Below are 14,500 nucleotides of genomic sequence, written 5' to 3' on the forward strand. Positions count from 1 at the left end.
TCTGGGCAGGGCTCTGCTAGGGCACAGAGCAGGCCTCCAGGGGTGATGTGGCCCCAGGCCTGCAGAGGGCCCCCGTTTTCCTGGAGGAGACAGCCCTTCCCTGGCACGTGCAGGCGGCCGGACGGTTGGGTGAAGGGAGACTAGAAATGGGTAGAAGAAACCAGGGAGGTCTTCCTGGAAGAAGTGAGACTTTTTAAGGCCAGAATGTGAGTGAATAGCTGAAGGCCCTGTGCAGGGAAAGAGAAGGGGGCGGTGACTGGAGGGGTGGGGAGGTGCTGTGAGGTTTGCTGAAGCCGTGGTCATGGTGGAAGATGTCCTGCTGAGGAGCTGGAGAGGGACAGAGGGGAGGGGAGAATGCATGCAGCCCCAGGACCCAGTAAAATGACCAGTGAGGTTCCGGAGCGGGAAGGAAATGTGCAGAGAGCATTTGGGTGTTTGCCCGTCTTCCCTGGGCTGAGAGTGTGGGGCCCCAGGTAGCCCCAGGGCTGGAGTCGCAGGGTGTGCTGGTGCGGTTTCTCCCCATTGGGCTCCAGGGTCTCCCCTGAGGCATGGTGGGCGTGGAGAGTTCAGGGCCAGGAGGGTGCAGGGCCAGGAGAGTGCCTGCTCTGGGGCCGGTTTCGGCCCCCCAAGAAGGAGGGCGCTGACCCAGGCTCATCGCTGACCCACAGCTGGTCTCCACCACCTGGTGCCTTCCCTACCTGGGCCCCTGTTTCCTCCTTTTCAAACTGAGAGGACTGACTGACCTCAGGGCCTCCCAGCCCGAGAGCCTCCCAGTCCTGTTCTTTGCGGGACATGCTCAGGCCGGCAGGCTCTTATGAGGTCTGATGACACTAGCTGCCTCCCACAGAGAACCCGAAACAATATTATGACCAAATCGCACATTGGAAGAGCCCAGGCACGTGGCACTAAGGGGCCGTCCTGCCAACCTGGAGCCTCGCCTCACCCCCGGACGTGAGCGCCCGCTCTGGGCTCTGGAGACGCCCGGGTACCCTGGCCTTTGTCCCGAAGCCCCCCTGCCATCTGTAGGCCCCACTCAGGCCCCAGGACTGACTGACGTGGGGACTCCCAGGGCTTCCCCACCCCCAAAAAGACTGCTTTTGTGTGAATGTGTTCTTTGATCCCACAATCACCTTTTATGGGAGCAGGAAGGAGGTTTCTGTCCCCATTATATGGGTGAAGAGCCTGAGGCTTGGAAGATAAAGTGATTACCCAGATCCTGCAGACAGGGGTGTGGCAGCCAGGGCTAGGACTCTGACCTGCCCCTCCCGACTCCTGGTCCAGCTGGGCTGGGCAGCCTCATCCTCTTCTGCACAAGTATCCCATGCCCTGAAATCCGTCCCTGTGCTGAATAGTCCATTCGACACTCTGTGTGGGGCGCTTGCTGGTGTGAGCACTGTCTTAGACATTGCAGGTGTGGTGGTGAGCAGACCTGCCCTGCCTTCCGGGAGCCCCCACCCCTTCCTGCCTGATTCTCTCCAATCCTCCTTCCTCCCCACCCCCGCCCTCCCAAAACACACAGGGTTCTCCTTCCCTAATTATTATGGTATAAAAACAGCATAATATGTTATGCTAATTGTACTAAGTTAGAAAATATAGACCAGCAAAAATGAAATTAAAATGCTATATCCTGCCACCAAAGAGACATGATATCTGCATATATCCGTGGTTTTCTGGTACCTGTGTGTGTTAACCAACATGGCATTTCCCTGTGCTTGCTATTTTATAACCTGCTTTTCTAAGCTTATGATCCTCCAGGTCAGTACATTTCATCTATAGGGCGTGTCCATGTTCAGATTTCCCTAGTTATCCCCCAAGTGTTCTTTTCTGGCTGGTTTCACCCCAAACCGGGATCCAATCTGATACCGCGCTTGGGGTCTGGTTGTTGTGTGCTTTTACTGTTGTTGTTGAGCCACTAAGATGTGTCTGACTTTTGTGACCCCATGGACTGCAGCCACCAGGCTTCTCAGTGCCTGGGATTTCCCAGGTGAGAACACCGGAGTGGATTCCATGTCCTTCCCCAGGCAAACTTCCTGACCCAGGGATCGAACCCACGTCTCTAGCTTGGCGGGCGGATTCTTTGCCACTAAGTCCAATCCTTAGATCTGTTTTCACCCTTCCCTCGAGGTTTAGCGGCGTGGCCGGGGTGCCTGAGCTCCAGGACCTGAAGAGGACCGCAGAGCTGAGGTCCAGGCTGCGGAATGTGAGTGAGGCTGGGCTGATGGGCGGCCAGGAGCAGAGCTGAGAGCAGGGGTCTGGCCAGGCTCCCATCCGAGCCTCGCTGAGGACCCCACGGGGTCTGCCTTCGTGTCCCCCAGTTGGCCGAGGTCCTCTCCAGATGCTCCCACAATATCACAGAAACTCAGAAGACCCTGAGCGACCTGTGCTCTGAGCTGGTGAAGAACCGGGATCAGGTACATGAGGACAGAAGGTCTGTGGGATTTTCTTCTTGGCGGGCTGGAGGTGGGGCAAGGGCGGAGGCCGCAAAGGGCCGGGTGGCCCCGTTAGGAGTCCGCCCGCCTCCCCTCTTCTCTTGGCGAGGATGCTGGGGTCTGCGGATCGCGGTGGGGAACCCACGGCCCTCCCATGAGACTGCCCAGAAAAGGCAAGGATCTGGGGTCCCGCCCCAGCTGGGAGTTAGTGAATTACGAGTCTTAGAGGTGCAGTAGTTCTAATGGAAGAAACATCGCGTTCCCACCTCTTCGGAACCCTCGCTCTGGTCAGACCCCGGACTGGGTCCTCCTACTTCTATCATCTCAGATCATCTTCAAATCAGTAATGATGCTACTACTCTTGTGCTCCTTTTATAGATGATGGGGCTTCGAAATGACAAAGGATAGGGCCCCAGGTCAGGTCTGCCTGCTTCCAGAGCCTGTATGGTTGGCCTACACCAGGGATTTACCCCTCTGAATCCCCAGTCTCCGTTCAGACAAACAGGAAAATCCCCATCACCACTTCCCCAACGGCCCGTGTGCGGAGCGCCTGCCTGCCTCCTGGGCTTTGACCAGGGCGTGGCCCGCTCCTCCAGCCCCCACAGTCAGTGTCTGCACAGAGCCACACGCCCCGGTCCCCAATTCTGAATTCAGAAAGCTCTGAACACCTCGGAGCTGATTCTTCACTGTCTTAGCTGCAGAACCTGCGCTAACTGACACGAGGCTCTTCCTGGTCTTTCTTTATCCCACTAAGTGACTGTTCTTACAGTCCTGAAGGTTGAAGGTGTGTGATGACGGGGTGCTGCCCTAGACTCCCCAGGGGCGTCCATGATACAGTGTATGCGTGCTGACCCACCTTTCTCAAATCAGAGGGTGGTTCTGAATTTGAAACACTTCTGGCTCCATTATTTTGGATAAAGACTGGACCTAGGATCTTGTCCACTCCAGATCCCAGGTTGGGGAGGGTCCTGGAGTCCACAGGATCCTGGGAACAAGCGTGGGCTCTCCAGAAATAGCGGAGACGGGGTCCTGGGTGGAGCTGCAGGGAGGAAGTGAAGCCAAACAGGCCGGGGGGTGGGGAAGAACTGCCCTCACACCCCAACATCTCAAACAGGGTGTGTCCTGGAAAAGAAAAGGACGAAACAGTCACGACCTTAGAGCCCAGGCTGAGAGGGTAGAGAGGTCATCTCCCGAGCTCCCTGTCTACAGGCAGGACCAAGGACCTGGAGTCATCCTCGTTTCAAACAAGGGTTGTTGCTTCTTTAAGTTCTTTCTCCTTGCGCAGAAAACACGACTTTTGCTTTTGCCAGGGGACAGAAGTTCCTCCTGGGCTCCGGCACGCAGGTGCCACCACCTCTCCTGTTCTGGGGCCCAGGGCTCCTTCCCAGAACCTCTTCTCAAGCCTTTTTGGGCAGCAAAGACCACCTTCCTGCCACGCGTCCTGCCTGGCTTCTTCTGTGTGTGTGTGTGTGTGTGTGTGAGAGAGAGAGAGAGAGAGAGAGAATAAACACAGGAGTGAGAAATGACTAGCTAAGCAGAAGATGCCTCAAACAGAAGAGTTACCCCACTCCCAGACTGGCCCCCAGAACTGTGGCCACCCAAAACGAGGCTCCTCCTGTAGGGAGACAGCCCGCTTCTCCCACAGCCGTCCCTGCCTCCCTCACCTTGACCCGTGCGGTTCGATTCTTCTGTCTCCTGCCCACAGCATCCAGCAGATTCAGTGCTGTTTGGACAAGATGTACCTCACCTACAAACAGTTCAAGAAATCCAGAATGAGGCCAGGTGAGCCGCGGGGAGAGAAAACCCCCTCCTCTCCCCTCCCTCCTTCCCTCTGGTTAGCTGGCTGTTCGTAATACCGCAGCAGCATCGGGTGGCGCAGCTGGGCTGGGGTACGGGAGGTGGGGAGGGGTGGGGGGCCCCCTACAGACCACTGAGGGGCCTGAGCCTTTCCTGCACCCATTGCCACCTGGGGGCTCCGCTGAGACCTGGGTGCTATAGGAAAGGCGGCCTGACCGAGACCCCCCATCTTCTCAGAGCACTTTATGGTTTAAGAAGTGATTCCCTGTCCGTGTGTCTCTGGCTCACTAAGGTCATCAAGCTTTCCAGAAAGGGGAGGATGAGGAGAAATACCAGTTAGCGTCGCTGGTGCAGGAAGGGGAGCCTGGGGAGGCCCCAGCTGGCTCGTGGGGTTAGGGAGGTAACACATTCCAGGAACTGACCCTCTTGCCCACGTGCCCCTAGCATTTCCTCATGTGCAGGAAATCGATGTTTGAGGGCTTGGGCTTGATTGCAAAGCTCTCTTCCACCCCTAAGATTATCTAAAAAGTACTGTCCCATAGAAATATAATGCCAGGCACATTTGTAGTTTTAAGTTAGCTAGTAGCCAAAATGTAAAAAGTAGAAACAGGTGAAATTTACTTTAATAATGTATTTTATTTCACCCAGTATATTCAGATTGTCGTTTCAGCATGTAATCCATGGAAACAATTATTAAAGAGATATGTTACAGTCTTACTCTGTGCTGAGTCTTCGCAGACCCTCGTGTATTTTATGCTTACGGGGCACCTCTATTCAGAAGCTAATTTCTTTAACAGAATTACATGTACTTTTACCAAAACAATAAAGCTGTGTTTGACAGGGAAAAAACGTTGCACACTGCTTTAGTTTTTAAATATAATCGAATTTGTTAAGTTAAAACAAAAATTCAGGTTCTCTGTCGTATCAGCTGCACTGGCCACACTCCAAGTTCAAAGCAGCCACACGGCCGCCGTGTTGGACATGCAGTTTCTGAAAGATGGTGGTCTCTCCTTGGGAGCCGCAGTCCTGCCTCTGGGTCTGACCTTGAAGGGAGCACAGCTCAGGAGATGGGAAAACCAAGACTGCCCTGTTCCTGAGGCCAGGGGGCCATGGGCTCAAGAAGCCTGGCCTGACACCCAGCTGACCACCTTTGCTGTGACGTTAGGAGACTTCCGGAGGTTTCTCTGCCTCCAGCACTGCAATCCCGCCATCTTGTGACCACTACACTCTGAGCACCTCCTGTGTGCTGGGCATTGTTCTATGGACAGTGGGTATATTTTTAAAAATTATGTGATGCTCATAAAAATCGTAAGACACTATTAACCTCCCCATTTTATAGATAAGGAAACTGAGACACAGGAAAGTTAAGTAGCCCGAGCAACCTGGGTCCAGCTGCTTTGAGCCACCCCATTTTACAGCCTCAAAAAGAATTTCACTTGGATCAGTCTGTAAGAGTCCTTTATTCAAGTGTATAAAGAACCAGGACAAATAACACTTCACTGCCAACACCTGGGGAAAGATGGCATTGTAGAAAATGCCCCGTCATTTGCAGGGCACTTTCTCACTTTCCCTTCACTCCCATCCTGTGTGTTACAAGTGACGGATAAGGCAAAAATCAATTGCCTACAGCACCCTGCTACGATAACAGGAAGGAGGCAGACCCAGGCCTCGTCCCGGATCGCCTGGACCTCACAGTCAGCTGAGCGCAGGGCCCAGGACAAAGAGGCCAGGGAGGGAGGCGATTCCGCTATCAGGGGAGTTATGGGGGTGGGCAGCAAGAGACCCCCAGCGGCAGGAACCTCCTTATCACCTCGTGTTTCTGCTGCTAACCAGAGGCCATTCCCCTGGAGTCCAGGAGAGGGCAGCACCTCCCCAGTGCAGAGAGCATTAGGCCGCAGCCAAGGCAGTGAGAAGCTCAGCCCTGCTGGCAACAGTGCTGGGCTGAGAAGGGAAGATCAAAGGTGGTGGCCTGGCTTGGGCGACCCCTTGCTGCAGAGCCCAGCTGTCCGCAGCCTGAATATTCAGGGACGGAGTCCACCAGCTGTTAGCATCTGCCTTGCGGGGAGGAGGACTGGATGAGGGGTCAGGTCACATCCTTCAAGGCCCGTCTCATCCGCCGGTGCCCACCTGGAGCCCTAGGCGCCCGTCCCACCACCCCCGATGAGTGGGCTTGCCTGGCCCGCGTGGGCCTCTGCCTGCTCATAATGCAGGGTCTTGGGTGCTAGTCTCCCTCGGCCTGTCCTTCTGGCTCTGCAGGGCTGGGAGCGCCGGGCAGGGCCCAGGCTTCTGCCTTCACCCTTGCAGCTCGCCCGGCCCTCGCGCCGTCTGCTCTGCTGACCGATCGCATGCGTGACCTCAGCCCTGTCTGTCTCCTTCAGGGCTGGGCTACAACGAGGAGCAGATTCACAAGCTGGATAAGTGAGTGGCCTGTGCCCCAGCAGGCGGGTGAGCCGGAGGGTGGGTGTCGCCAGGGGACAGTGAGTCTCTGTGCCAGACACGAGGTGGTAAAGGGCCCTGGCCCCAGGCCCCAGCTGGGCAGGAGGAAAGCTGGGGGGCACTAACTCTGGGGCCGGGTTGGGGGCGCGTTTCTCAGCAGCAGTCTTGATGAGACTGGATTGACTCCTGGTATGAACACAATTGTATGAGGGCTTTCCTTTCCTGTTGCCCTAGCTGATTAACCATGTACCGCTTTATGCTCTGGGCTCTTTCTGCTCTAGCCCAGGCTCTCCTTTGGATGTCCCTCTGCTTCTCTGTCTCCTGGACACTCTCTTCTTCCAGGAAGCCTCCCTGACTTCATACTTATTTGAGGACTCACCCCTGACCACACACACACACACACACACACACGACCATCTCTCCTTCTCTCTGGGGGCTGAGCTCGAGTGTGTGTGTGTTTCTCAAGACCCCTGATCCTTCTTGCACATGCCTCTGCTGGGGTGTGCTGTGTGCTGGTTGCTCTGACCATCACCATGCATGAGAGCGAGCACCATCGCCTGCACCCCTGACTACACACACACACGCACGTGCACACAACCATCTCTCCTCTCTGGGGGCTGAGCTCGAGTGTATGTGTGTTTCCTGAGACCCCTGATCCTTCTCGCACATCCCTCTGCTGGGGTGTGCTGTGTGCTGGCCGCTCTGACCATCACCATGCATGTGAGCGAGCACCGTCACCTCCTTTGGGGAGGTGGCCCTGCTCTAGACCAAGGGGATGGACACTTGGGCGCTGGAGATGCCGGGAGTCTAGGCTTGTGCTCCGGTGGCTCTGGCTGCTCATCTCTGTGCCTCGGTTTCTGTCTTTTCAGGGTGAATTTTAGTCATTTAGCCAAAAGGCTCCTGCAGGTGTTCCAGGAGGAATGCGTGCAGAAGTACCAGGCATCCCTGGTCACACACGGCAAGCGAATGAGGTAACACTGGCCCTCCCTTCTGAACTCGGTTCCCAGGGCCCTCCAGGCCTGGCCCTTCCTGGCCTCAGACAGCCCTGGGCTTTGCAGAGCCCCCGCTGAGAGGGAGGCGGTACTAGAGGAGCAAAAGCCACAACAAAGAAAGGTGGTTCTGTGGCCCTGGGTGGACCAGGCAGTCTGCTGGGTGATTTCTGTTAACTCAGTCTCACAAGGTCTGCCCTCTGCAGTGGACACTATCACCCCATTTCACAGATGAGGAAACTGAGGCTCACAGAACAGTTGCTGCTTTAATACCACACCACTAGTAAATAGCAGCCCCAGGACTAGCATATGGGTATGACCGCGTCTAAAATCTAGATTCTCTCCCTCGTCCCAGGTGGTTGTGTTCAGAAGCCCCCTCTCTGGGGACTGAGATGGGGACACGTGGCCTGGGAAGCAGGGGCAGGCGGGCCCCCATGTGGAGCCCCCTCCACGCTGTCCCCTGTGGGAGTGTTTGGTTTCTGCCCCTCAGACAAGCCCCTCCCTGAGACGAGAGGGCCGCTTCCCAGGAGCGGCGGGTTCTGAGGATGGAGAGGAGACTCAGCTTAGAAGACAGCTTCTGCCTCCCCTGCCGGAGGCCACCCTGCATTCTGACCTAATGGTCTGGAGTTGGGCTTGGCCAGTGGGCTTTGAATGCTGCTCAGTGATTCTACAGAGAAGGCAATGGCACCCCACTCCAGTACTCTTGCCTGGAAAATCCCATGGACAGAGGAGCCTGGTAGGCTGCAGTCCATGGGGTCGAGAAGAGTCAGACACGACTGAGCGACTTTTCACTTTTCACTTTCATGCATTGGAGAGGGAAATGGCAACCCACTCCAGTGTTCTTGCCTGGAGAATCCCAGGGATTGGGGAGCCTGGTGGGCTGCCGTCTATGGGGTTGCATAGAGTTGGACACGACTGAAGCGACTTAGCAGCAGCAGCAGCAGTGATTCTGATGCGTCACAGGGCTGAGAGTCGAGCAGTGGCTGAAGCCTCCGGGAGCTGGCGTCCTTTTAATGTTGTGGGGCAGTGTCCTTGCTCACTCCCTCTGCTTAGAGAGAGAAGAGAATTCTTAAGAGTCTTTTTAAAATTAATTATTTTAATTGGAGGCTAATTACTTTACAGTATTGTGGTGGTTTTTGCCATACATTGACATGACTCAGCCACGGGTGTACACGTGTCCCCCATCCTGAACCCCCCTCCCACCTCCCACCCCATCCCATCCCTCTGGGTCATCCCAGTGCACCGGCCCTGAGCGCCTTGTCTCATGCATCAAACCTGGACTGGCAATCTGTCTCACATATGATAATATATATTGCTCTGGAGATGGGGGCGTCAGCAGGCCCCGGTTTGAGCACCCCAGAGCAGGCGTCTGGCCTCTCCGGAGCCTGACCCAGGCCCTCGCTTACTAAGCTTACTGGCTTGTGCGTCCCGGCCCGGGAGGGGCGTGCAGCCCCCACAGTGCTGGTTCTCCAGGACCCTCGTCAGCACCCTTACCTGGGGCAGGTGTGGGCTGAGGGCTCCTGGAAGGGCAGGGGCAGGGTGGGTGGCCAGCGCCCCAGCCTCTGCGTGGGAAGCCTCTCTGTGTCTGTGCTGGCCAGCGGTGGGCCGGGCCCTGACGCCTCTCTGCCCTCTCCAGGCTGGTGGACGAGACCAGGAGCCACCTGCGCCTGGTGGGCTGCTCCGTGGCCGCCTGCAACACGGAAGCCCAGGGAGCCCAGGAGAGCCTCAGCAAGGTGGGCCGCTTCGGGGCCCTAGCCGTGCCAAGCATGGCCGCGCCAGTCGGACGCCTGGGAGGCATCCGGGCCATTCCCCTGCCTCAGGGCAGAGCCATGCTTGACCACGTCCAAGGACTCTGGTGTGGCGTGGAGGGTCTCTGACCCGCCAGGATAGAAGGCAGTGCCCAGCGTTCTCAGAACAAGCATGCTCGATAACAGGGCAGAGGCTCCCAAACCCTGGGGCATCTTCTGGGCCCCGTGCAACCTGGGAGGCTCCCGAGGGAGGTGACCTGAACACTCCTTGGTCTTCTGATCTGTTCTGCTCAAAAGACCAACTCAGGCAACTCTGAGAGGCCACTTGCCTTGCCAGCAGGGACAGAGAGGGGCTGTTCTTCAAGGAGTAAGGCCCACACAGCTCCTCCTCTCCCCAGCACTGGACACATTCTTTCAGAGACGGTGCTGGGCTGCCCCCCACACCTTCTGCATCTTCTGACTCAACTGTGTCCTGACAGGTACAGGTCAGACACAGAGGGGAGCCTGACAGGGGAGCCCCATGCTCCCAGGATAAGAAGGAGGGGCTTGTGGGAAATTCCTGACACTCCAGGGATGTTGCCTGGGGATAATTTTGTTACGCGTTGCTTATGCCTCCCCGCACCCCCACTGCGCCCAGCACCTGAGCTGGCTTATCCCTTCTGACTAAAGTGTGGCTCTTTCAGATCCTTGACCGACTATCTCACCAGCTCCTGCAGGAGAGAACACAGGGGCCTCAGGCCTCCCCACCCCTGACAGCTCCTTATCCCAGCTCTGTGCTGAAGGACCTAGTTCTCCAGTAAGTGCCAGAGGGGGGGGTGTGAGCGTGTGAGCATGTGTGTGTGTGTGTGTTAGGGGCTTTGCCCCTTGCCAGGCCCGGTAGGCAGGAATGAGGCTCGGTGGGGCTGTCGGGGAGGGGGTCTCCCAGGAAAGGTCAGGCGGAGGCTTGCCTTGGTCCTTAGCCACCATTGCCTCTCTTGCTTGGCCTTGAACAGCATGCAGGAGCTCCATGGGGAGATGAAGGTGCTGGCATCTGACCTCCAGGACAACAACCGCATCATTGAAGGGTGAGGCGTGCCCGCTGTGCAGGGGTAGGGAGGCCGGGTCCTCAAGCAATCCTTGCCCCAGGGGGACAGGCCCCGTGCCTGCCCAGGCAGGTGTGATGACAGGGGTCCACGGTCCAGGGCTTTGACCTTGCCCCCAGGTTAGTCGGTGTGCTGACCAGGTGGAGGCTTTCACTGTGCTCTGGAGGATGCGGGTGGGCCTCAGGGCAGCCACGTGGATTTGTGGCCGTGTCCAGCTCTGCATGAACGTGGCCTCTACCTGACGCCCAAACCAGCTCCTTTAACCATACAACCCATCCTCAGAGTGGCGATGACCCAGGAAATGCAGAGCAGAGCTGGAAGAACTGGCTCAGCCTGCAGGCCCCCTGTTAGAGGCTCTGCGTCATTGTCAGACGGGAGTCCACCCCTGGGCTAGGGGAGGGTGGAAGTCGGGGGGATACTGGCAGATGCAGCGGGGCTCAGCCTTTGGATTTTGTGTAAAATTCACAAAAGAAAGCTGGAGAATAACAGAGTGACTGGCTTCTCTTATTACCAAGTAAGCACCATTGGAAGGGGAAAAAGCCCGGCCATCTAGAAGTCTCACTTTCGAAGGTGCGTTTGAAAACCAAAGAGAAGGAAGGACACAATCTCAGAAGCAGGGGTGGTCCCGTTTACACATATACACACTCACACGTGCATGCACACACCTCCCGCGTCTTCCCCATCATCCTTACGCCTGTCACTTCCCCATCTGGGAACCAAAGAGTCTGCAGAGATTCCTACCGAGTGTGACCCTGCTTGCTCCTCACCCACCGTGCGGCCCCGGGAAGTTTCTTTGGCTCTGAGCTCCACCACATTCCCAGAGATTCCACCTCCTGGTGCTAATAAAGGGATTAAACGGGATGAGAGACGCACTGTGCTGGGAGGGAAGGGTGCACAGAGCTGGGATTCACTAAATGGCAGGTGTTCCCTGAGGTCCGCGGGAGGTAGGGAAGCTGGGAGCAGAGCTCACGGCTGCTCCTAGAGTTTCAGAGGGTCCTTGGGTTGGGGAGGCATCCCATGTCACATTCTGGCAAGAGGAGAACCCATCCTCCTAAATACCCACAGGGAGACGATTTGACAGCTTCTTAGAAAGATTTTCCGAAACAACCCTTAGGGGCAGGAAGTTCTAATTTTAGTGCCAACATAAATTTTCCTTGCTGTGATACGTAGTCTATTTACAGAGAGCTAACGTTTTTATTTTAGTGGATTTTTTTACTTCCTGATTCAGAGCTGTAACCAAAGAGCCTAAAGAAACCATCTGAATTCCGTTTCCCCTCCTCTTAACCCGAGGCCACAGTGGAATCCCCAGGGGAGCTTTTAAAAGGAACAGATGCCTGGGTCTTGGCCTCAGAGGCTCTGACTGCCGCTTGGAGTTGGGGATTTTCGTAAGCTTTCCCAGTGATTCTAAGGTGTAGCCAGGGATGAGAATAGAGTTCTTGTCAGGAGACACAGGCGCTCCGGGAGGAGAGCGGAGGGCCTGACGAGCCTGCTGCCCCTGAAAGCTGACGGTGCGGGTCCCCGGGCGGGGTTCTGGCCTCTCCACCTGGGCAGGAGACACTAACCGTGGCCTTTCTTTACAGGCTAAGCAGGATCCCACTGGCTCCTGACATCTGAGCTTGGGGATGTGCCCGCGGCATCCTGAAGCATTACGGTTGTTCAAGCACTGCCCGGCTGCCGGCACCGGGGACCCAACAGGACGGTGCCGGGTCCACCTCACCAGCCTACCTCCCTCCTGGCTGACAGCCGGGAGTCTCCAGCATTACCTTCTGCTGCCTTTCTTGGGGGGGCAGCGCAGCAGGCCCGGGAGCACCAGCCGGATCCCAGGCTGACCTGCACCCCTGCACGAGCCCGGAGCCAGCCCCCCTGTCTTCCTCGCCGTGCAGCAAACCTGCCGGCCGGACGGTGGGGCCAAGGCTCCCAAACGCCCTCCCCCGGCCTGCCCCGGTGTGCAGGGCTTCACTCCTCAGGGAACAGAAGAGGGGGCCTCCCGGGGGCTCCCCAGGGGGCCGGGGCAGACTACTCCATCCCCGTCTTCCTTCCTCTTCAGGTGATTGATGTTGAACAAATGGACCTCCCCCGTCTCCCATGGCTGCTGAGGGTCACCCGTCGAGGAATCAGGCATGACTGCCCGATTTCCCATTCCCTCCAGTCAGACCGAGCCTAAAGCTGAAGAACGGGGTGGTCAAGGCCGGGGCTGTGTCTCGGGGACCTTCCCCTCTCCCTCTGGGGCACCACCAGATTTGGGGGTTCGCAGCCAGCGGCGTCGACAGTAGCTGTGCCGGTTAGCACAGGCCCATGAGGCCGGAGCCCCGAGGAAGTCAAGGCCTGCAGCTTTCAGAAATGAAATAAACAGGACCCTTTTCTGGGTGGCTGTCACTGGGCTGTTTCTGGAGGCAAGGAGGGCTCTAGGCTGCGTGTGCTCGGGGATCAGGGAGGGCTCTAGGCTGCGTGTGCCTGGGAATCTGTGAGAAGGACTAGGAGATGGAGGCAGGACAGCTCACTGCCTTTCCCTGAATGGGAGCCTGGTTTCAGGGAGGCGCCCAGGGAGGCTGGCCTCCTGCTGGGGTCTGTCTTTTCTGGCTCCCTGTCACTTGAGGAGCTGTGTAAGGGCCTAGAACTGGCATGGAGGGTCTGTTTGGTTTTTTTAACCTCCAAACCTCCATCCAAGTGCCTATTCCTTTCCACGCACCCCCTACCACTGTTCAGCTGGTCCTAAATATCGGTTGAGAGCAGTCCTATGGGCCATTTTGTACATCCCCTCTTTTTGCCCAGAAGCTGGATGGTGCCAGGGTGTGGCATTCAGATTTGTGCATGTCTAGTCTTTCCCTTGCAGGGTACCTCCCTTTCCCTTCACCAGAGCCGACTACCCTGCTGGCCTACGGGTGGGGAAGGGTGTGCAATAAAGTGGCTCCAGCATGGGCGGGAAAGAGTGAGGAGCCCTACTTGGCGCTTTGAAGCATGAAGACCCGGGAATCCTTCCTGCCTGTCTTTCAGGAGCTTCTGCGTCCTCAGCGGCTGTTCCGCCTGAAGGCCCTGCAGGGCGGCGCTGAGGAAGGCTGGGTCCTGGAGTCCGACGTTGTCTGGGCCGGTCCTCCATGGGAAGACCAGTGCCCTGTAAAGACCCGGGGAGGGCTGCTGGGTGTGCTTGCCTCAGGCTTCCTGGGTGCCATCGGGCCCTGGGTCACTCGGGCCGGGCGGGCTCAGGTCCTGGGTTCCCAGGAGCCAGCCGTTACTCCAATGGCCCTGGGCACCAGGCCCCCTCTGGTCCGCCCTGCCCACGGGAAGTGCAGCCGACACTCCTGGCTCCTCAGCAGCCCTGCCGGGCACGTCCCATGGCAGATTTTCCCTGGCAGCTGCGGCTGCTTCTAAGACCCTGTATGCTGGGTGGAGCCACGGGATCCCTGAAAGCCAAGTGCGGATTTGGGGGAATGATACTATCCAGGCTCTATGAGCTCATGAGCAAAGGCCAGCAGGGAACCTGCAAAAGCTTCAGTGTGATCCTGTGCTGCAGAGCCCCTGACATGGGTGCCCCCAGCCCAGCAGGGTTTCTGATGCCCTCTCCGCGGGGAGCATGGAACTGGACCCAGGCCCATGACCTTGTCCAGTTCTTCCAGAACCTGGTAAGACCCGCCCCCCCAACCAGGTGTCTGATGACCTCTTCTCTCTGGTGATTCCTAACACGACACTTCAAATGCAGTGCCCATTCAGCTGCTGAGACGTCAGTTGGGCACCTGCTGGGTGCCAGGCCCTGGGAGGGGAGCCAGAGCTTCGTGGCGACTTGGGTGCTGTGCCCGCCCTTGGGGAGCTCACCCTGATGGGGAAGGGCCCTTCAGCACCACGACAGCGGGCAGAGACAGGAAGGCACAGCTCGGGGGGCGGCCTGCATCACCACCGCCAGAGGGCAGGGGTCAGGAAAGGACTCGGGGAGCAGGCGGCTCCAGAGTGGGGTCTTGGCAGGTGAGCAGGGTTGCCCGGCAGAGAAGGCATGGGAGGCATCCCTGGCAGGGGGGCCGACACCC

General features: G+C 57.5%; 1 protein-coding gene across 6 annotated transcripts in view; it reads left to right on the plus strand.

Annotated features, from left to right (window-relative positions):
* Window positions 1–12,846, plus strand: part of IKBKE (inhibitor of kappa light polypeptide gene enhancer in B-cells, kinase epsilon) — a 24,868-nt gene extending 12,022 nt beyond the window's left edge. For 2 of the 6 annotated variants that reach the window (XM_010854197.1, XM_010854198.1), the window contains exons 14-22: window positions 2,125–2,200; window positions 2,316–2,428; window positions 4,135–4,211; window positions 6,605–6,644; window positions 7,532–7,633; window positions 9,288–9,384; window positions 10,083–10,195; window positions 10,392–10,463; window positions 12,062–12,846. In XM_010854197.1, the coding sequence (XP_010852499.1) occupies window positions 2,125–2,200; window positions 2,316–2,428; window positions 4,135–4,211; window positions 6,605–6,644; window positions 7,532–7,633; window positions 9,288–9,384; window positions 10,083–10,195; window positions 10,392–10,463; window positions 12,062–12,095 (724 nt within the window). In that variant the 3' untranslated portion in view covers window positions 12,096–12,846. Of the gene's footprint in view, window positions 1–2,124; window positions 2,201–2,315; window positions 2,429–4,134; window positions 4,212–6,482; window positions 6,645–7,531; window positions 7,634–9,287; window positions 9,385–10,082; window positions 10,196–10,391; window positions 10,464–12,061 lie in introns of those variants that run through there. The other 4 variants (XM_010854199.1, XR_826512.1, XR_826513.1 and 1 more) reach the window with 4 other exon arrangements.
* Window positions 12,847–14,500: the final 1,654 nt, after the last annotated feature.

Source organism: Bison bison, unplaced genomic scaffold (genome assembly GCF_000754665.1).
Source record: "Bison bison bison isolate TAMUID 2011002044 unplaced genomic scaffold, Bison_UMD1.0 scf7180017864338, whole genome shotgun sequence".
Taxonomy (NCBI): Eukaryota; Metazoa; Chordata; class Mammalia; order Artiodactyla; family Bovidae; genus Bison; species Bison bison.